The sequence below is a fragment of the Triturus cristatus genome, chromosome 4_2, assembly GCF_964204655.1.
Source record: "Triturus cristatus chromosome 4_2, aTriCri1.1, whole genome shotgun sequence".
In the NCBI taxonomy this organism is placed as follows: Eukaryota; Metazoa; Chordata; class Amphibia; order Caudata; family Salamandridae; genus Triturus; species Triturus cristatus.
This window is the reverse complement of record NC_140586.1, coordinates 547897094-547920016: the sequence shown is the minus strand read 5'-3', so window position 1 is coordinate 547920016 and position 22923 is coordinate 547897094. Positions and strand designations below refer to the sequence as shown.

Below are 22923 nucleotides of genomic sequence, written 5' to 3'. Positions count from 1 at the left end.
TTTAACAAGGGAGTGGGACTTTAATAGCTGGTATATTCCAGCTACAAAGGGCTATAAGGCTATTAGAACATTCTGCCACTAGGGGCAGAATGTTCTAACAAATAAACCAAAGGCGTCTTGGAGCCTGAGGGGGTTTAAATCCCCTCGAGCTCCGAGAGGCCTCTGTTCACAGCAATAGCTGTGAACAAGCGCACCATTGGAATGTTGCTCTGTGGGCCTTTACCGCCCGTAGAAGCATGGAGCACTCCATTGTATTCAAAGGAATACTCCACCTTCCAGTGTTCTAATAAAAAATAACAGTGACATGAAGATGTTCAGTTCCTTTTTGATGAGTGTACTATCTTTTTATATTTCCATTTTGAAATTGGTTTTATATGCTTTTATTAAACTTTATTGTGGTGTATTATATTTTTTTATTTTATTTTAGAAAAAATGATTGTTTTCTCTTTGAAATATGTGTTCTAGTTATTCCTTAGGTAGAGAAAGACATTCACTTTGATCAGTTCAAAGAAGAGTCCACGTTTGGGAACTGGGATTATAGTTTAGTAGGTTTTCCTGATTATAAATCTATCAATTGCTTTGCACAATATAACGAAATACATGCTTTTATATAATCATTAAGTTGTTACTCGGCTATGTTGCAACACTAATGCATTAACAATAAAATGTGTATTTTTCTTTAAAGATTGCAGAGTGGCTTTCAGACGGTTCATCTCCTGCACTGTGCTTAAAAATGGATGAAAGGCATCGTCCAGTAAAACTGCGGAAAGTTGTTTTGGGATTTCCGTGCATCAGCAATCAAACCGAATTTAAATTTGATTTAACTCTTAACTACAAAATCGCCAGTGTTATACAGACATACGCGGACCAAAAACCAACCCTGGTGGTATTCAGACTACTGTTTATTTCACACCTAAATTACGTTATTTTTTTACTGTTAAGTTGAAATTGACACATGTTACTTCACCATCCAGCTTCTTCACAGTCTCTCCCTTTTAAATCTTGAACATGAGGACCATAAACTGTCTATCAGGTTTACATTATAGTGAGAAAAAAACATTTTGTTCCTCAAGCTACTACACAATTCCCCCGTGTTAAAAGTGATGCAGAAATGGCTTGTAAATCTGCCCCAATGTGTTTTGCAATAGATTGGTCATTTTTTGTCAAAAACAAAGGATAGAAATCGAAACTGAGATTCGAGATTTAAGTTGTTGTGGTGGGCTAATTAATCACTGTTGCATTTTTTTTGCACATTTTTTTTAGCAATGGATAGCCGTACTTCAACTGGCTGACTTAAATGCCAAACCTCAAATCAGATTTCTAGGCTCTTACGTAGTCAGTGTTGTTTCGGTACGGGCTTCTAGAGAGCGTGCCATGCTCCATCGAAACGACGAAACATCAGGTTCAAAAATATATAAATAGAAGTGTAGAAAGTAAAAGTACACTGTAGTATAAGTCTCTAGGCCATGCATCATGTTACTCTGGTACTATCATGGAACTGAACTTCATTGCCTCTGGATATATACACTGACAAGGATTGCGCTTAGTCGTGTGTACACCACGAGGAAAGACTACAGTGCTTTTACAGCATTAGCTGACCCATTCGGGTAGCCCTGCTCCCCTGCAGCCATCTTCTTGGTGAGGATGCGTTTAACTAGGGCACCAATGGCAGGTGACTATTCAATAGAAGGGGGTCCCTAAAGATAGGATGGGTAGACAGGGGAATTAGGGAGCAACAAGAATCAAGAGAGAAGAACCCACTGTCTACACTCAACTGATTTCACTATGCCCAATGCTGGGTCAGATTTATAGGAAAGAGCCAGGGGCCAAGACAGACTCAAGAAGATAAGGAGGACAAAAAGGAATATAACAAAATACAGTTTATTTCAATGGCAGTAATAAAGATGATATTCTTTGCACACAAAATATAGGCAATATAACATATAATCAATTTTATACAGAAACAGAAGTCCCGCACATAGAACAAACATACACACACTCATTCAAACATCTTACTCATGTATAGGACAAGACAGGCAAAAGTACAGGAATTATACACATTAATTTCCAATAAGGTTTAAAAGTAACATCAGCACTCTATGAATTTAGCAAGGTAACAATTCAAACAGGCTTGTGCACTCCCAGTTCATAGGGGCAGATAGAGTCTTCTGATGGGCACGAGAAAGCAAGAGCCAACACACGTTTCGGTGTTTGCCCATACAGGGCTACACCTTCATCAGGGCAACGGTGATGGAATGCGTGTGGGACAACACAGAGGAAACCTATTATTTGAGTCAAAAAAAGAAAAACAACATATCAACGAATCGAAGATTTATTTGAAAGGACAATCTGCTCAAAGTATATTTACATCAAACTATCTCCTTCAGCACTTTCTAGGATACAAAAAGATCACTACAGTCACGTAGGGACTAAAAGGATAAGAATCAAGAGTAAAGGTCAAGGAGGCCCAGGTTCAGAAGTCGGTGAAATATAAATAACATGAGAACAAACTGGTGGGTTTGCTATTAGATGGATAAGATCGAGGTGCACCCAAAGAAATAGAATAGAGACAAAAATAATAACAAACAAGGTATCAACGAGAAACCAGAGGGTCACCGGTGGTGCAGGAGGAATGATTTCAAAAAGGGTGCAAATAAGGCCAGCCGATCACCAAAAAATTATAAGAAACAGAGATATTAAGAAAATTCTATAGAGGGAAAGATATAAACAAAATTAAATAAATATAATGAAGGCAATACCTTTTAATAAAGTGTGCTATTACAGAACAATTCTTCTAGATAACGTTGGAGAAGCAATAAATATGCATCAAGTAAAAAGGCCCATCAGTTCTATGAAAGAAAGATGGAGAATAATGGAGTGAGATAACCTTGGAGACGATGAGAGCCATCCAAAAGGATGGAGGGTACAGATAAGGAAGAATGCTGTGGCTTACAGGTAGGGAATTTTTTTTAATTTTTTTAAAAATTTTTATTTATACGGCTTACCCAAAGCTGGGTCCGATAGGTTACGATCTTGAAGAACGGCCAGTAGGAGGCTACTTAGCAGGGATTTTAAAAGGTCAGGGGTAGATTACCCTGAGAGTAGAGGGTATGGGTATCAGAAAGGACCGGAGCCACAAGCAAAACTGTTCCTGTAGGGAAATAGGCAATAATGAAAAATAAGGTCAGTTAACAAACGGTCCAGGCGTAACTATATGTCAGACTGAGTACCGTAGGCAGGGCGCATACCAGGCAGGGACAGCCGCCATAAAGTGGGGCGATAAGTTTAAGCACACCGCAGATAGGTCGTCGCAGTCGTAGCTAGACTGATGAGAGTAACGAGCATCTAAAATCCGGCCATAGGATGCAGAGCCTGGAAGAAAAGAGGAGACAGTCTGTTTCAGGTGGTATGCGAAGCTGGCAATGAAAGGGCCAATGCAGAAAATCAGGAATTAGAACAAAAGAACTAAGGCTATTCCGGATTTAAGGAAAACGCTCAGTGGCTTTAAGGCAGGATCTGTTCATAGATGAATCGCTCAGAGATAGGGAGCGGGAGCAGAAGCTGGGGAACACGCTAGTTACGCTAGTGAGTTAAGGTAGCCCAAAAACGCGGCGTGCATAGAGAGGAGGACGATTAAACAAATAAACAGAGACGGGGAGTGTCTTACCGTCGATAGGCGTGATCCTCGGACGAAAATGTGGCAGCAATGATGAGCCAAGGTAACACAAGGGATCTGAACTTTAAGAACCGAGGTTTTAAATATAGTGGGGCCAATTGCAAAGCCGAGGATGCAAAGTCACGCAAGAGTACGCAGGGTATGGAGACAAGAAAAGGACTCAAGATGCAAAACAGTAGGAGCCAACAACATTGGCGGCCATATTGGAATGGAGCGAAGTACGAGGAAACCAAGGCACAATCACCGCCCTTCTCATAAGCGCGTATGTTTCAACATTTCAGGGGAAACCGGAAAACAAATGAAGATGATTAAAAATAGAAATAAAGTAGAGGGCAGAGGTATTGGATATAACTAAAGAAATATGTCCGGTCAAGCCCTCCGAACAGAAAATTAATAGAATAACCAGGATAGTAAGCGCAGAATCTCCAGGTAGGTGTGCATAATTAAAGAGTAAGTGAAGTTAAGGGAAGTGTTCCAAAGGGGTCACTATTGGTAAAATAAATAAAAACAAATACAAATTTAGCCTAGATAAAACACTAAAGACAACAATAGAATAAATAATCAACAATAGGCAAAGGAAAATAAATAGAGAATAATGCTATGCGAATCCCGGGGGTGAGGGGAACTCACAACCTGAAGAAGGAGACCTATCCGGGGACTGACGGGAACAATAAAGCAAATAAAGAAGGAACTGATAGTTTACAGCGAGACCAATCATGTTATAGCATTTTCCCAAGGACAAACCTCATTAAGACCCTGGGCAACAGAGTTCAGATAATATATCCAGAAGACTTCCCTCTTTTTTCTAAGGGTCGTGGGGTCCTTACCCACAGGGGTGTGTATTTTTTCCAAAATGATCCATTTAAGGTCTTGTTCTGAGTGTGCAAATTCAGTCCAATGCGAGACCAAGGGGGCCCCTGATTTTTTTAGGCGGATGTTAGATTTATGTTCACCCATCCTGAGGCGACATTCTCTACCAGTCTCACCGATATAGGTCAGGTCGCATGGGCAGAGTATCGCATAAACGACATTGGGAGTTCGACAATTAGTCATTTCCGCCAAATTAATGGTTCGTTTCTTGATGTTAATATTATGTCTGACCAAGGCGTTGGGACATGCTTGACAGGACCCACAGCGGTGGTTGCCTGTGATGGGGGGTAGGCCAGTGATGGACATTTGGCGGGAAGAGGGAGAAGGTTGTGGTATTTTGCCACGGACAAGATGGTTCCTAAGATTCTTATTCCTTCTAAACGCAAAAAGGGGTTTGGACAGTCGATCATTATCACCCATATTGAGGAGATACCAGAGAGAATTGATAACCTGACGAATCTTATGGTTAATGTTCGAATGTCGGGTAACACACACCAGCCGGTCTGTGGCTTTTTCTTGCTTTTGTTGGAACATAGAGTCACGGTTATAATACCTGGCTCTTTTGAAAGAGTTTTTCACCAATTTGGGGGGATATCCCCTATTCAAAAGTTTGGTTTTCAAGATGTCGGCCTGGTAAAGAAAATCCTTTGTCTCAGTACAATTTCTCCGAAGTCGAAGAAATTGGCTGAAGGGAATGCCCTCCCTTTGGCAGCGGGGGTGGTAGCTGTCAAATTGGAGCAACGTATTCCTAGCGGTGGGCTTGGTGTAGAGAGAGACAAATAGATGGTTGTCTTTGTGCTCAACCCACACATCAAGGAATTCAATCCTGTTGTTGCTGGAATGAACAGTAAATTTCAGATTTTCATCAGCAAGGTTAATCCATCAAACAAAGTCGTCCAGGGAGGCCTGGTCACCCTTCCAGATGAAGGAAATGTCATCTATGAACTGGGACCAGGCAAAGACATTCTCGAAAAAGGGAGCAATCTCATTGTAGATGTTAATTCTTTCAAATACCCCCATATAAAGACATCCCACATTAGGGGTGCAGGCAGCCCCCATACTGACTCCCTGGGTTTGTTGGTAATATTCGTTGTTGAATTCAAAATAGTTTTCACCCAGTATGGTTTTCAGACATTGGAGAATAAAGGGGGCATTGGTAATATCTGGTTCCGAACTTAAGATATCTTGAATAGCCGATAGAGCCCCCTCTTGGGGGATGTTAGTGTATAGGGACTCGACATCCATGGTGACAAGGAGTTCCCTGTCACTATGGTAGTCTAGGTTCTCAATCTTGGCGATGAAATGGCCTGTATCCTTAACGTAAGATTCAAGGTTGGCAACCAACGGTTTTAAGAAATGATCAACATACTTGGAAAGTGGCTCGGTGGCCGCCCCAATGGTGGAAACTATGGGTCTCAGGGGGGATCAGACACGTTCTTGTGGGTCTTGGGCACCCCGTAGATAATCGGCAGGCGAGTATGGAGAGGGGTAAGGAACTCAGCTTCCTTGGTACACAAGTATGCTTCATCCACAGCATTACGTACCATAGTCAGAATACGATGTTTCAGTGCTGACTCAGGATTAATAGTGATACGCTTGTAATGTTTGACTACTGATAGAAGGTTGTTCATTTTGTCAATGTATGTGGGGGTGTCAAAGACGACAATCCCACCACCCTTATCGCATGGTTTGATGGTGATTTGTTCATTATCTCTAAGGGTGCAGAGAGCATCATTCTCCTCTTTGAGGAGGTTGGGTGCCGGTTTAGGAACATATTTCAAAGTTTGTTGAATTCTAGTCAAAACTGCCTTCTCAAAGATAAGGACTTAAGGTCCCAGAGAATCCAAAGATGGAGTGAATTCAGAGGGAGGTCTGAGTCCAGATTGGTTAGTGTTATTTTCAACAAGAGGCTTGATCTGAAAGAATTTTTTTAATCTTATTTTGCGGAAGAAGGAATGGAGGTCCTTGATGAATTCAAATTTGTTGAAGTTTGCAGATGGAACAAAGGACAACCCTCTGGATAACAGTTTGGACGTCTCAGGATTTATAGTCTCTAGTGACAAATTGAAAACAGGGATGTTATTTATGTTTTCCAATATTGTTGATGCCTCGTTTGTATGTACATCTGAGGTTGAATTGGATCCTGACGGAAACCCCTCTGTCTGGGGTTCCGGTTCCTGGGGCGAAAGTTGCCTCTGCGATTCCCTAAAAAACGATTCGACGGGGTGGTTCTGTCAAAGTTCTCTTGTCTAGATTGGTACGCCGGATTGTAGTTGGAATTATAGTTGGTGGGTTCCTCGCTATCTGAGTCCGTAGTATCGGAGAACGTAACAACCCGTCTGTTGTTCCATCTGGTACTACTGGAGTTGTTAGGATAGCTAGAGTAAGCATCTTCTGTGCTAGTATAGAAGTTAGGGGTCAAGTATGGATAAGCTCGCTCTTGGGAGAAAAGCCTGATGTCTTTTTTGAATTTGTCAGTCTTTCTCTTGAGGAGGTACTCAGAGAAAGAATCCAGTTCAAATGAGATTTCTTCCAGTTTAGTTTTACCTATCTCAACAGCATTCTCTCGTTTGAGTTTTTCTTCCATTTCTTCAATTTCTTTATTGAGAATGGATAGGACCTCTCTAGCGGTTTCGACTATCAGCATCATCCAGTCTCTAGAACATCTATTAGAGATTAGGGCCCACTTTTCCAAAAATAGTCTCAGTTCAACAAAAAGACCCGGGATGTTGCGGACACGTAGGCCTATGGGGACGGTACCCGCCTTCAGATATTCCAGCATAAAATTGGCATGTGCCTCTGTGCGTTTAGATTTCTTTTTAAGATTCAAGAGTTTAGTCCATTCCTCTTCGAGGCCCCCAGATAGCGTAAATTGTTTATTGCTATCAATGGTGATCCCGATCATACGGGCAAGGTCTTCATCTGAGAAGCCGAAGGTTTTAATGCTTTCCATGATATTTCTGAGGTGGGGTAAGGGGAGGGGAGGGAAAAATTAGATTAATCCAAATAGGAGCATTCAGCAAGATTAATAAAAAGGTATACGAGATATCTAGACCAAAGAGAGAGAAAAAAAGGGAAAAGGACCGATAAGGTGCACGACGTCGAATACAACAAATAAAGCAAACCAGCAGATACACGCACAGAAAACCCCCCACAGCTCGAGGCTGTGAAGAAACTATTCAATAGAAGGGGGTCCCTAAAGATAGGATGGGTAGACAGGGGAATTAGGGAGCAACAAGAATCAAGAGAGAAGAAGCCACTGTCTACACTCAACTGATTTCACTATGCCCAATGCTGGGTCAGATTTATAGGAAAGAGCCAGGGGCCAAGACAGACTCAAGAAGATAAGGAGGGACTTCTGTTTCTGTATAGAATTGATTATATGTTATATTGCCTATATTTTGTGTGCAAAGAATATCATCTTTATTACTGCCATTGAAATAAACTGTATTTTGTTATATTCCTTTTTGTCCTCCTTATCTTCTTGAGTCTGTCTTGGCCCCTGGCTCTTTCCTATAAATCTGACCCAGCATTGGGCATAGTGAAATCAGTTGAGTGTAGACAGTGGGTTCTTCTCTCTTGATTCTTACCAATGGCAGGCGAGCCATAGGCCAAAGATCTGGTCTACCTAGTGTTAAAGGGTCCCTATATCTATCCTCGCCATCGTCCGAAAACGATTCACTTAAGGTTTCAGCTGCTTCAACTCTCACAACGTCTCTGCTCTTACCAGGGCCGGCTTTAGCGCTGATGTCGCCAGGTGCGACAATCTTTTTAACCCTCCTCCCCCCCTCCCTCCATGACCTACTCTTTCGATTCCATCACTACCACCGGGCGAAAGTGCCCATCTTCTCTCCATTAAACCTCTGTTCTACTTTATGGCGAGTCAACGCAAATCTCCGATCTTTCTCTCTAGCAGGAACATTAATCACAAGAGCTTTCTTGACATTTTTATTTCTGCCTGAAATCTGGACGCATAAGGAATTCTGCATTAGTTGCTTTTAAATTGTAAGTTATAGCTAATCACAGCGCCCCCCACCTGAGGTCAGCACCCCCCTCCTGCTCAGCGCCCAGTGCGGCCTCACCAGTCGCACTGCCCTAAAGCTGGCCCTGCTTAGGGTGTCATTGTGAGTGCCTTGCTCAATAAAACCAACCCTGGAATTATTGGAACGTGGGGCTACTTGTAACTCTGGTGAAATGGTACAGTTAGAGGGTGGAGTTTACGGGGATTATTAGGGTGGACACCGAGATTCCCTTTAGGAAAGAGGAATTACCAGTGGAATCAATACATCTGGTCTTAATTATCACAGCCATTTCTCATTTCTCCCTGTTAATTCATTCAGAGATGTTCTCTGCTTCTAGAAATTTATGATGTGACCGGTAACTCCTGTAACTGGCCCCATCGGGAATTCATTATGGGGACCTTGTAATGGGACCCTTAACGGTGTTTCTAGGGTTCAAGGTAACCCTCACAGACGTGGGTTGTGGAACTGCCCCTCACTGGTACCCTAGTGCAGAAAGGGAACCCAGACATTAGTCAAAGATCAGTTGTACTTCGCTCACTCATCAGTTTGGAGAACATTACCCCAATAAATCAGCAATGATGATAAATAAACATTATTTTATTTGTAGAATACGCATAAACAGGATTTCCAAGCAAATTGAGAGATTTTCCTTTTAACCATCAACTTGAGATCACCTGTTCGAGCTGTCCAGCATTATAGCCCACCATTTCAACTGCTTTCAACATTCTGCTGGTTCCTTTTCATGCCAAATACCTTGCAGCACACATCACTCTGACTCCACTACTCTTCTTCCCCTTCTACAGTTTAAAAACCTGACTAAAAGCATGGGGGCATATGTACAAGGAAGTTGCGGAGGGAGGCATTAGCCGTCATGGCTTAATGCCTCACTCCGCCACTTCAGAAACGCAAGGCTGCACCATATTTACAACAATATAGTACAGCCTTGCATTTCCCCCCGTGCTGGTGCTACACTTATAGTGTAGCACCAATGCAGGCACCCTTGCGCCATAGTGCAAGGGTGTCTGCGTGCAGAGGAAATATTTTATATGTGCAGGAAGGTCCCCCTTCCTGTGCTTCCTGCTTAATGCAGCACATATAGAAGTGACAAAATTGCACTTTTTAAAAAGATTATTCATGTGCAGGAAGGGGGACCTTCCTGTACATAAACAATCCAAGGTTTTTTTTGCTTTTTCCATGTGTGCTGCACATGGCAGCACACATGGGAAAAGCAAAAACGAGGAGAAATAAAGCATTTCTCCTCGTTGCGCCATATTAAGAACAGGTTTCCTCTGGTCTTATTCTTGGCGCTGCCTCCTATTTATGCTGCCCTGGTAAATAGGAGGCAGTGTCAAAATCAATGGGTATTGCGATGGAATGCCCACCACAACACCCACTGCCCATCCCTTCCACGCTAAGCATATTGTGAAAGGGGGCCTTATTTACAAGACAGCGTTAAGCCTGCTGCCTTGTAAATAAGGCGAGGCCCTTATCGAAACCACAACGTCACTGAAAGTGATGCTGTGATGGTGATAGGGGCTTGTACATATGCCCCATAATGTATTGAACATCTAATAATTTTGAATCTGGTTTTCTCTTCCTTACACTAATTTCTCCTCCTTCCACACCGGTATTCCTAGCTTTTTTAGGTGAGTGACACACTCAGGGAAGTACGTTCCTCATTGAAAAAAATACTAATTTAATCTCAACGCTATGTTGTTATTAAAATGTGTTTTCTCTTAAAAGAAAGGGATGGTACCAGTTTAGTTGGTTGCTGCCATGTTTGTTTTTTTCTTCTCCCCTTCATGTTATTGATTGTTTTTTTAATCCTGACAGTCAGGTGTTTGATTAATATCACACCCCCATGTTGTCTCTCACAGAGCCTCAAAAAGAAACGAGGGACTGGGATGGTGCAGGACATTGTGAATGATTAGGGCTAATCCATAGGCATTTCTTAGGTCGAACATCAGCGAGCAAGCGCTGTCTGCAAGTCCTGCTGTAATCACTCTACCAAGTGTAATCCAGCCTGCTGCTTGCAATTGGTTCAATCCTGCGCGGCTTTAATTTCCCAGGTCCTTATTGCTTAACAAGCTCCGGTACATCATTTCCGGTTTTACGGAGGAGCACCGGCAAAGTACTGTTTCGTTACACTCCTAAATGTTATTGTGATTGTTGGGGACTACTTGTTTATTTAATTTCATACAAGTTTGTGGCACTGCGCACTTTCACTTTAGTATAGCTGCCACCCGCTTTTGGTTGTCACCCGCATTTGTTTGTTTATTTAATTTTAACACTTGTTGACCGCTTTTGTTTGTTAATTTATTTTTAACACTTGTTGACAAACATACTTTATCAGCGCCGCACCCGTTTCATGACGGCTGCGCTGGTTTTGCTTTCACTGTTGTGTCTTTTCCCGGCTCCTCTTACCCCTCCCTCCCAATCAGTGAGCAGGCTCCAGCGTGACCTGCCTCACAGCAGCGGAGTCGGCAGGCAGATGTCAGAGGGCTCTGCTGCTTGCCCCAGAGCAGGGCCACTGCTGTCTGTGCCTGCTCCTCGCAGCTGCCCTAGACATGGACTGCCTCTGGTCTCCAGGGAAAACTGGAGGTATGAACTCTATCAGCGCAGCAATCATTTCACGAGCGCCACGCTGGTTTTTCTTTCATTGTTGTGTTCTTTCCCTGGTCCCTTATCCCACTCTCTCTGCGCTCCTTCCCCCTATCTCTCCCTTCTCCCCTCCCTCCTCTCTTCCAGTCAGTCCCGGGGCTCCGGCTTGTTTAATTTATGTTCCTTCCTTGCACAATTTTCTTGTTTGAGTCTGTCTTGGCCTTGTATTTACGTACTTCGTTCATTTCCCTTCCTAATACATTTCTACCGCTTCCTAAGTTTCCACTCGTAGGTCGTGTGCACTTTCATTTGATAATTAATTTGTCTGACTCTTTTCTCTCCCCCACCCCATACACTTAGGCTTAGTGGTCATGCCATGCCACCGTGTGATTGCGGTAGCTTGTGTGTTTCATACCATGTTGCTGTACCCGCTGAAGTGGGTGTGTGGTTCTTTTAGCTTGGCCTGTTGCCCGCCACACCCCTCGCATTTTCTCCTGAGCATGTGCTGTTCCCTGGCATCAGCTTGTGGTGGCATAGAGGCATGTTAGTCATCAGCGTGTGCCGCACAGATCTAACGTGTGGACTTGAACTCACATTTTCCTGGTCACTTTAAGATGCGCTTTTTGGAGTGTTTTAACAATGGAGGGGGGTGTGATGGAAGGGCTTCTGTTTCTGATGTTAGAGGTCATGTATGGGGCATTTATGTGATGTGCAATAGAGACCTCATTGTAGTGGCGAGGGCAGTGGTCAGGGGGAGTAGCCCCCAATTTCATAAACAAAACAAGTAATCAGAGAAACAGGCAGAGACTTATTTCAAGTATGTGTGTATCGGGTCCATGACCAGGGCAGTGAGCAGGTTTTACTCAAGGGTGTGTGACAAGTACTCGGTGAGTAAAGCCCTCTACAAAAGTTTAGAGTGAGTAGCCTGGGCAGCTGTAGGAGTACAACCTGCTCTGAAATGCCCCTGAATGAGTTTGCTCTCATGGGCACCCTTCTTTGCTCTCAGCTGAGAGCCCGATCTCAGCTGGGCGCCATCAGTGCTGGGTGGCATGCATGAAAGCGAGTCCCCACCTGTCAATTGCCACTGCTACTCACATCAAGTACTTGCAATTTTCTTGTTGGGCGTGGCTAACTTGGTGAGGCTCCGGACCTTGGGGGGAACAAGATCCTGAAAATCACCGTGCTACGAATACACAGAGAGGGCCTGTGGGGTTCCGAAATCTCCCCAGCGTGATACGCCGTCAGAATTTAGGGAGTGGAAAACGCGATCACTAGGAACAGAGCCCAAGACGTGCGGCCTGCTGGCGGTGCCCCAGAAGACCTACGTACTGGACTGAGGCCCGCACGGTTCCTGCTCGGCTACGATCCTAGCGGGTGGAGTTGTGACTGGCGGAGAGCTGAGGACCGACGTGCTGCCACTGCGCGGTGAGAGGCGCAGCGCCAGTGGACCGGACTGGGAGCGAGAGGCTCTCACTGCCTTCCATTTGCTCACCGCGGCCTGCCGAAATCCACAGGGCCAGAGATAAGTGCAATCCCCCCCCCCGAGTTAAAGCACACTTACTGCCTACGGAGCCGATCAGGACACGTCCAGGGGGTGTGAAGGGGCTAGAGCTGTGGTGAATCGGAACGCAGTGTCCCAAAGGGCAGTCTCCTGTGTAACGGATCCCTGGGGGCTTTCAAACAGGTCCAGAGACTGTGAGACAATAAGGGTTGTAATCAGAAAGTGACAGACATTGTCTACAGATTTGAGGGCACAGCGGATCACTGCCTGTTGAGGAGAAGAGATTGCAGACTCGGTTACTGCCAGATAGACTGCCTGTACTTGGTGGGAGCCCATAGCACCAGTATCAAAACCTGGGAGTGATAGGATTTTGCAATGGGCAGGCTCAAGGGAAAAAAATTGCGCGCTAGCTTGCCAGCAGGGGGGGCACGAGCCCAACGATGACGGGCAAGCACCAGGCACTTCCACCACCGACCCCATTGAGTCCCACACGGAAAAATTGGACTTAATACTAAAGGAAATACGTGACTCCAAGAAAATCATGGAGCAGCAGATAGGTGCCCTAACGACCGGCCTTACTCTTCTACGGGCAGATCATGGGAAGCTTGCTGACACGGTGCGGGATCACGACACAGCACTGACCAGCATAGACCTCAAACTCAAGGAACGGACGACGCAAATAAAACAACTACAACACCAAGTTGCAGGGCTCCAGGACCGGATCGAGAATGTGGAAGGACGCAACTGACGTAATACCGTTCGTGTTATTGGACTGCCAGAACAAAGCGAAGGAGCGAGACCAGCGGATTTCATGGAAGCATGGTTCAGGGAGCACGTCGCCCCTGAAGGTCTATCCCCATATTTCTGCGTGGAGAGAGCTCACCGGATACCGTCTGGCGCACCAAAAGTAGGTGCCCCCCCACGCCCTTTAATAGGCAAAATCCTAAATTACAGGGACAGAGACTTGTTACTCCAAAAAGTGAGGGAAAAAACTAACATACAATTTGAAAGATCTCATTATACCCGGACTACACGATCATGGTGCAGCGACAGCGGACCTCTTTCCAAGCAGTGAAGAAAAAACTATGGGCGGCTCAACTTAAATATGCCCTATTGTTCCCAGCCAGGCTCAAAGTCATTCACGATAAGAAATCTTATTTCTTTGATAGCCCCGCTGACGTGGAAGAATGGCTCGACTTAATGGGATTAGACCATAGTCAGGAGAGACTGTCCGGATCGGTGAGACACAGCCCTGTACACTCACAACAACAGCTGTCCATAGAACGGGGAAGAGGCTCGAGGAACTCTACACGACTAGGCCCTACCCCAGCCCAAAAGAAGATGGGCAGAGAAGAGGCTTTGGCGGTCGCTGGATCTTTCCGCAACGACAATACAAAGATCTCGACGGACTCGGAGGACAATACCATACACTCGGACTTGGATCATAGCATTACTCTTTCCCCCTCGGTGATGCCCCAAACGGGAGATGGCCTGCTGGACGCCTAAGGGATGGTCATGAACTTTTCCCACACCAGGCTCGCAAGGAGATGACTACTTGGACACGGGCACGATATCAATTATTAGGCAGTATCCTTTTTGATTGACCTAGTGGAATTGTGCATTTAACAATGTATAAGATGCCTGTATTATGATCAGTTTTGTTATGGTTTTCCATTAGGTACACACTGATCGGTAATCTAGACTAGTATGACTCCACAAATTCATGACCCCAGGTATTCGTAGGCAGCATGTGATAACGGACCCCCTGTTCCCCAACATGGACACCTTTACTATAAAATGCACCGATGAATATAGCTTGAGAGATACAATCCCCCCCTGGGGCCCAGTAGAGCCCCCGGGGCTGTACACCTATACAGACAACAGTATGGTTGGCTACGCTTACCCCCCACAAAGTGCAGGCAATATTCTATGTTATCTGCATGTGTTTGTTTTTGGTTTGGTTCAGCATCGTTTATTAGCTGTGCCGTTCATAGTTAGTTTGCGAGGGATGGGGTTTTCCTGGTCTGCATACACTCATGGGCTCCGCATTGCACGGAGAACAACACAGGTAGTGAAAATATGTCTCATAAACAAACTGGCTTAGGCACATACAACCTATTGACCTGGAATGTACGGGGGCTAGGGGCTGTGAACAAACGACACAGAGCACACGCTTACCTCCTTAGGAGGAGGGTACAGATTGTGTTTTTACAGGAGTCCAATCTGATGGTGGCAGTGAAAACACGAAAAAAGTGGGGAGGACGAATGTATACTACTAATTATTCGGCCTATGCTAGAGGGGCGACCATCTGGATCCGGCATGGAGTCCCGTTTGTGGAAGTGGATCGACGCATAGATGATCAGGGGCGATATATACTTTTGAAGGGCACCTTTGATGGGCTGCCCGTAATCCTTGGTTGTATATATGCACCGAATTTCGATCAAGATACATTTCTCTCTGATTTGGGCAGAGCCTTGACGGGGTGGGATACCATTCCCTGGATTCTAGGGGGAGACTACAATGCGGTCCTAGACATTGAATTAGACAGATCCCACCCACCACTGCACGGAGCCTGTGCACACAAGCAGGCTGAATTCTTGAACACTTGGATGCAGGGCTGGGGTCTCATAGATACATGGCGCAAGCTACATTCTACACGCAAGGAATATTCTTTTTACTCCCCAGTCCATCAACTTCATACCAGGCTTGATAGATTTCTGTGCTCCCACACAATAGCTACACAAATACATCAATCTACATATCTAACCAAAACTTTTTCAGACCACAATCCCCTAGAAGTGGCTCTAACATGGGGCAGGGTTCCGTCCCCCTGTGCCGAATTGGAGGCTATGGCCCCAACTCCTAGAGGATGCCCCTTTTCGGACCACATTAATAGATACCATTAATAATTACTTCACAGACAACTGGAATACAGCATCCTCCAACCTCATAGACTGGGATGCGTTCAATGTAGTGGTTCGAGGCTCGGCAATTAGTGCTACTGTAGGGGCGCGCCAAGAAGAACACAAAAGACTTGTAGATATAGAATCACTAATGACAGAGCTGGAGCCAGCCGCAGTAGCTGAGGTGGACAAAAGGGCATCTCTCCAGGAGGCCCGTATTAGACATGCAGAGACTCTAGAGACACTTAGACTCATGGATTACCGGGCACATACACAACTGAAAAACACGGACGCCGACAAGTCAGGAACGTTACTGGCACGACTACTGAAGAACAACCTAGAAACGCCTGTGATCACCTATATCCGTTCACCACAGAAGGGGCTGATTCATACTCAAATAGAAATTAACGAAACATTTTGCAATCACCTTAGTACTTTGTATGTGGCACCAACACCTATAGAAGATGGCCTAATAGATGCTTTCTTTGATGGATTACAGATTCCCAAGATCACGAAAACCATGCGAAAGAGCCTTTTAGGCCCCATTTCACAACAAGAAATAAAAGTAGCCATCAAAGGCCTTAACCGCAATAAATCCCCGGGCCTAGATGGCCTACCCGTTGAATTTTATGCAACATACTCCTAGGTTTTAGCGCCTAAACTGAAACTGGAGGAATTATATAAAACGGCTTGGGAAACTGGCAGATTACCGCAATCCACGATGCAAACTATGGTGGTGTCACTCCCCAAGCCCGGAAGAGATAACACTGAGATGTCCAATTATAGACCACTGTCGTTACTGGCTACCGAATACAAAATTCTTAGTAAAGCCGTAGCCAATCGCTTGATCCCCGCTCTTCCCACTCTTATACACAGTAACCGATGTGGGTTTCTTCCCACACGTAGCACTTCACTCAATATTAGGAGATTAAACCATATCATGAGGGCTGTTCCCAGTGAATATGACAAGGCGGGATGTCTGGCGTTAGATTTACGTCAGGCGTTTGACTCCATAACGGGGGAGTACATGTTTGCGGCCCTGTTGCGTTTTGGTATCCCCCAAGATTTTCTAAAGTGGATACGCCTAATATATGCTGAACCTACTGCAAGGGCACGCACGGGACGGTATATATCCCCGGAATACGCAGTACACAGAGGTACCAGGCAAGGGTGCCCACTTTCCCTTCTCCTGTTTGTGCTTGCGCTGGAACCGCTGGCCATAGCTTTGAGGCGGTCGTCTGGAGTTTTAGGAATTCCCATACAGGATAATACCCACCTTGTCTCAATATATGCAGGCCTGGGCATAGTGGGCGTAGTGGGGCTACGTGGAGCAGCGCGTAGTGTGGCAAAATCTCCGCACACTCGCGCGCTCCGCGTAGCCCCACTACGCGCCGCCCGCCCTAATTTTAAAATAATTTAAAGAAGGTTAAAAAAAGTAAATAAACCTCCTTACCTTCAGCGCGGCGTCCCGGGGCTCCCTCTTCTTGCTGACGGTAACTTCTTCATTCAAATGCGCATGCGCGGACGCCCGCGCATGCGCATTTGCGTGAAGAAGTTACCATCAGCAAGAAGAGGGAGCCCCGGGACGCCGCGCTGAAGGTAAGGTGGTTTATTTACCTTTAACCTTCTTTAAATTATTTTAAAATTAGGGCGGGCGGGAGGCGGGTGGCGGGCAGCTCTGCTTCGCTACGGTGTGTGCGTAGCGCTGCCTGCTACGCCTACTTCGTGAACAGCGAAGCAGGCAGCGCTACGTGCACTCCGTGGGCGACGCGGAGCACGACGCCCAGGGTTAAATATATGCAGACGATATTCTCATATGAATGAATGAATGATTACAATCTTATATAGCGCATAGCTACCCGAAGGCATCCCAGCGCTTAACTCACTAGATCTTGAGGAAATCAGGCAAACAGGAAGGTTTTTAAACTCTTCCTGAACCTGAGATGGTTAGCTTCCAATCTGATGGAGTCGGGAAGTTTGTTCCAAAGGGTGGCGGCTTGGAGGGAGAAGCGCCTGCCTCCCATTCGCACTCTCCTGGTTCTGGGAATTGCAATCAGCTTCTTATTTTCAGACCTTAGAGCTCGTCCTGGTAGAAATAAATGAAACATAGATTGAATCAGGGAGGGTCCTATTTTATTAATAGCTTTATGGACCGTAGTCAGCGCTTTAAACTGTACTCTTTGCTGGACAGGCAGCCAATGTAGTTGACGCAGTGCTGGCTTAGCAGAGGTCCGACGAGGGATATCCAGCAGCATTTGGGCCGCGCAATTCTGTACTGTCTGCAAGGTTTTTATGGTAGCTTGTGTGGTGCCTAAATACAGCGCATTAGAATAGTCCAAGCGTGAGAGAATCAGCGCCTGCACTAATATTCTCCTGGCCTCAAACGGAAGGAGTTTAATTATCTTCCGAAGAAGTCTAATGAAGGCATAGCAGGTTCCTGCCACCTTGCGAGCCTGAACACCAAAGTTCAGGGCAGGATCAAGCCAAACCCCCAGGCTCTTGATTTGTTCTTTAGGTGGCGGTGGAGGGCCCAGATTAGACGGCCACCAGTTCTCTACCGTATTGGATGGTTTATAACCTAGCAGCATCACCTCCGTTTTTGATCCATTCAACTTTAGGAAGGATCGGTCCATCCATTCCTTAACTTTATTAAGGCACAGGGAGAGGTTCTCAAATGGGGCGCCCTGAGAAGCCAGGGAGATGATAAGCTGCGTGTCATCTGCATACGTTACCAGCTGTACTCCCCAGGGCAACACCACCTCAGCCAATGGCCTCATATAAATGTTAAATAGGGTAGGGCTGAGGGAAGAACCCTGGGGGACACCACATTGCAGACGCATTTGGGGGGAACAGGCATCATCCTCAAAGACCGCAAAAGTCCTATCGGACAGAAAAGAGCGCAGCCACTTTAGTGCGCCTCCTCCGACACCTACTTCCATCAATCTCTGAATCAAGATGGAATGATTCACGGTGTCGAAGGCGGCACTAAGATCTAATAACAAAATGGCTGCCCTATCTCCATTGTCCACAATCTTCCTCGCCTCCTCTACAACAGTGATTAGGGCTGTTTCAGTGCCCTGCTTAGCTCTAAATCCTGTTTGAGTGATATGGAGGGAATTGCTGCTCTCAAGATAGGATCCCAACAATGCGTTCACATGCTTCTCCGCCAGCTTACTGATGGTTGGCAGTAAGGAAATAGGCCGATAATTAGCCCAGTCTTCTGGGTTTAGGTTTGGCTTCTTCAATAAAGCTTTCACTTTTGCCTGTTTCCAAGAAGAAGGGACTATGCCAGATGAAAGTGAAGCATTGATCACCCCTTGAATAGCTGGGGTTAAAACATCTGACACCAACTTTAGGATGGTAGGCGGGGCGGGGTCCGCTGGAGAGCCTGACTTCAGATTGTTCAAGAGGGCCCATGCAGTGGGGTAATCTAGTTGAGAAAAATGATCCAAACCGGTAATGCCGGTGTCCATTGAGGGGGAAAGGATCTCTTCAGCGGGCAGAGGCTTAAACGAGGAAAAAATATTATCCACCTTATCGGAGAAATAATGCGCCAGTTCATTACAGCGGGAGCTTGCCAGTCCAGGGTCGTTAACAGGCATAGGAGGAGTGACCAAGGATTTGAAAATTTTGAAAATTTCCCTGGGGGCATTGGATGCCGAATCAATTTTTTCCTGATAGTAATTTGATTGGGCAGTTTTGATTCCCTGTTTATATTTCTTCAGGGCCAATTTATAGGTGTCCTTACTCTCTTCTGAGTAGTTTTTGCGCCAGTGTCTCTCCTGCTGCTTGCATTGGCGCTTTAAGACTTTAAGTTCCAATGTATACCAGGGTTTTTTATTATTGCCCATCCTATGGGACAGTTCACTTTTGGGGAGGGTGACATCCAAAGAGGACGATAGCCATTGGTTAAATTGTGTATCGGCTATCAAAGGGTCCTGGGAGAGCGCAGGTAATGAGTCACTCAGTTCCTTCCTCCACCTTCCATATATTTGCGCAACCTAGAGAATGAGGCGAGTCCACTTCCTGTAGTCTTCTCTGCCTTCGAGACTATATCAGGGCTAGCGATTAATGCAGGAAAGTTTCATGGCTTTTACTTCCAAGAAGGTCTTCGTCCAGATATACTCCGATTCGGTACCTACCAGATCCCGGTGGCATGGGATACCTTTAAGTACTTAGGTATTAACATATACAGAGACCAACTAGAAGGTAATTTAATGAAGGCCATAGCCTCACTACGTCCTAGCATTTCCTTCTGGACCTCCCTGCCGCTGTCTGTGATGGGAAGGAGAGCCATCTCCAAGATGGTGATGCTACCCAGGTTATTGTACTTCTTTGTCAATCTGCCCCTGATGGTGCCCATGGCCACATTTCGCACTTTAGACACACTCTTATTGGAACTCATTTGGGGCGGAGGCAGACGCAGAGTAAGTCTCAAGAAACTGCAGTTGGGGGCGTGGTTTCGCAGCGGACCAAGATGGCCGCGAGTTAGAGCTCCGGGACCCTCCCCGACCTACCGCATAGATCCGCATCAAATATCCGTGGCAAGTTGGCATCACCCGAAACCGGAGGGCAAGCGATCCTCTGTGGTGTTATCCTGAGCGGCGTAGGAGCTTGCATCCCGAAGTTATCGGCGTTAGCGAGTGGCGGCCTGAGTCCACTGCAGCCGGGGAGCGGAGTATAGAGGCTCACCACCGGAGATGTCGTGGTGACGCCGAGGCCTCCAACATCCGGACCCGGGGGACCGCGGACCCCGCCGGAAGAATTGGGAGGCTGCCAGGAGACTGCCGGGAGGCTTCCTCGGGCGCCCCCCCCGCTGGTGGATGAGACAGGACTTATGGAGAGAGAGGTGGCATACCCAATGTGCTGCGATCGAGCTGATCGCTAAGTGAACATTGGAGTGGCTTGGGTCCTTGCCGGTGGCCGGCGCCGCGCTTAGTGCTCACTGCGGTGCGCTCCCCTCGGACTTTGGGGCCTGTGGAGCGGGGCGCTGGGGTAAGGCGCTACTGCAGGAGGGTGAGTGGAGGGGAGAGGATACTTCTGGAGGCAGAGAGACGGTGCTGGTTACGGCGGTCGCCCCCAAGGAGCCATTTAGACTGTATCCAGGTACAGGGGAGTGGCCTGAGATGGAGTACGACCTTGGAGTGGGGGCCGGGGATGAACGCGACGACGGCCCAGTTGGGGCCTGATGGGATGACCCCTTGCTTACGCCCGCCATCGTTGCACAATTGGGGGAATTCCGAGGGCCGTACAAGACGGTAGGCCCGCTCCATAACCCCCCCCCCCGCCGGGACAGCGTTGACTGAGTGGCGGGGGTGCCGGGGCTGCCCATCCTAAGCCGCAGTGGTTGGTGCCTCCCTGGAGCTGGGGGAGTGGTAATATCCTAAAGTGGAGCCCACGTACGGGGCCGCCTCCTGGATGGCGGTCCACGGACACAAACGACAGGGTGTGGGGCGCTGCTCCGGTGGTGACAGAAAGTCGCACGGCCTCTTGGTCACGGGCTGGATCGCTGAGGAGGGCCGAGGCTTCTGAGTGGCTGTAAAGGTAACGACTCCGTCCTTCGGCCTGCCTGGGATCTCATCCGGTGGGCAGAAAAAACCCAACATGGCCACAGGTAAGGGTGCCCGAGGATCTCAACAGGCTAAATTAGACCGATATACCTGCCCGAAGGTGGACCTGGACGAGCGCAAAGGAGCTGGTGAAAAACTGCAGGGTGGCCCGAGCAAGATTCTCCTGAGCCGACGATGAAAGACTTAATGGCAGCTATTATTGGGATCCGCTCTTCAATTGACTCTCTCTCCTCGGAGGTAACGCTAATAAGAGCGGATCTAACAAAACACAGAGAAAAAGTCAAACAGCTGGAAGTTACTACCACCAATCTAGGGGAAGATACGGCGAAACTCCAGAAGAATATAGGGGAACTACACTCATTCCGCCAGTATGCAGAAACCAAACTAGACGATTACGAAGGACGCCTACGCCACAATAATGTGCGCATTCTTGGTGTGCCGGAAAACTCAGAGGGTCCCTCTGCTGACCTGTTCGTTGAGGAACTGATCACTAAGAAACTGCGACCAAAGGGCCTTTCTAACTTGTTTGTTATTGAAAGGGCCCATAGAGTGCTGGGGGGTCGTCCGAAGCCGGGCCCCCCCCCCCTTCCTATACTGGCTCGTCTACTCAACTATCGAGACAGGGACACCATCCTACAGGCAGCGAGGGTGTCGCATCCGCTGCGCTTTGAAAACTCGGACATCACCTTTTTTCCCGACTTCACCCAGGCGGTGCAGAAACGGAGGCGATCCTTCCTAGATGTTAAGCGCAGACTGCGGGACAAGGGTCTCAGATACGCCATGCTCTTTCCAGCGCGTCTTAGAGTGGAACTTGATGGGAAAACACGGTTTTTCTATCTCCCGGAGATGGCCTCTGACTGGCTGGATGGCCTCGGATCCTCGCCGGAAAGAAAATCCACTGAGGACTGATTTAATAGGCAGCATGGTCTGGATTATCACCAGATTGTTGAGATTACATGACTTCTGCTGAGATCGGCTCTGGGGCCGCCGGAGTTTGCTGTACTGAGATATCCACGTCATATGCCGAACAACTGAGACTCTCCTGACTACAGAATTAAACATTGGGTGCTGCATGCGGAAACAAAAGTGTTATGGTAGGCGAGGAGGACACCGGCTCCCTGTGGCCCCCCCCGGATTGTTTTTCAAATAGTAGACTAGTTGGGTGACAGGCACTCTGCATTTAAGTAACAGGGGCAGTTCCGGGCCCAGAGTGCAGGGGAGCAGGGTGGGGGGGCGTTGGGAGGGATTGTTTTGTGTTAGTTTAGTTGTAATTATGTTTTATCTCGACGATACTAGATATAGGCATGAACCCAATAGTAGGGACTGGATTTGCCACCAATGGGGATGCAGTGCAAGAAAGAAATAAAAATTTTAAGTTGGAATGTCAACGAACTGGGGGACAAGATCAAACAAAGTGTAGTGTTGCAATACATAAGGAGGATGTCGCCTGACATTGTGTTGCTGCAGGAAACGCACCTCATCGGCAACACTTGCAAAGCGATGCACAGAGGGGGATACACGATGGTGGCCCATGCAGTCTTTACCTCTAGTTCAAGGGGGAGTTGGTATCATGCAAAAAAAAGCGTTTCCTTTCTCACTTTGCTCCTCCCTCATAGATGACCGAGGCAGATACGTAGGAGTCACTGGCTCCTGGGAGGGAAGGCCCCTTACTTTTCTTTCAATATATGTCCCGCCGGGGATGCAGGCTACAACACTCGCTGACCTCAGTGCGGAACTTCTTAAACTCCCTGAGGGGCAACTACTGCTAGGGGGTCTTTA

General features: G+C 46.8%; 1 protein-coding gene across 1 annotated transcript in view; it reads left to right on the top strand.

Annotated features, from left to right (window-relative positions):
* The window catches only part of HFM1 (helicase for meiosis 1), a 3754865-nt gene that overhangs the window by 1044613 nt on the left and 2687329 nt on the right, over positions 1–22923 (top strand). Inside the window, exon 11 of the mRNA XM_085599940.1 lies at positions 686–886. Coding sequence (XP_085456066.1) covers positions 686–886 — 201 coding nt within the window. The remainder of the gene's footprint in view (positions 1–685; positions 887–22923) is intronic.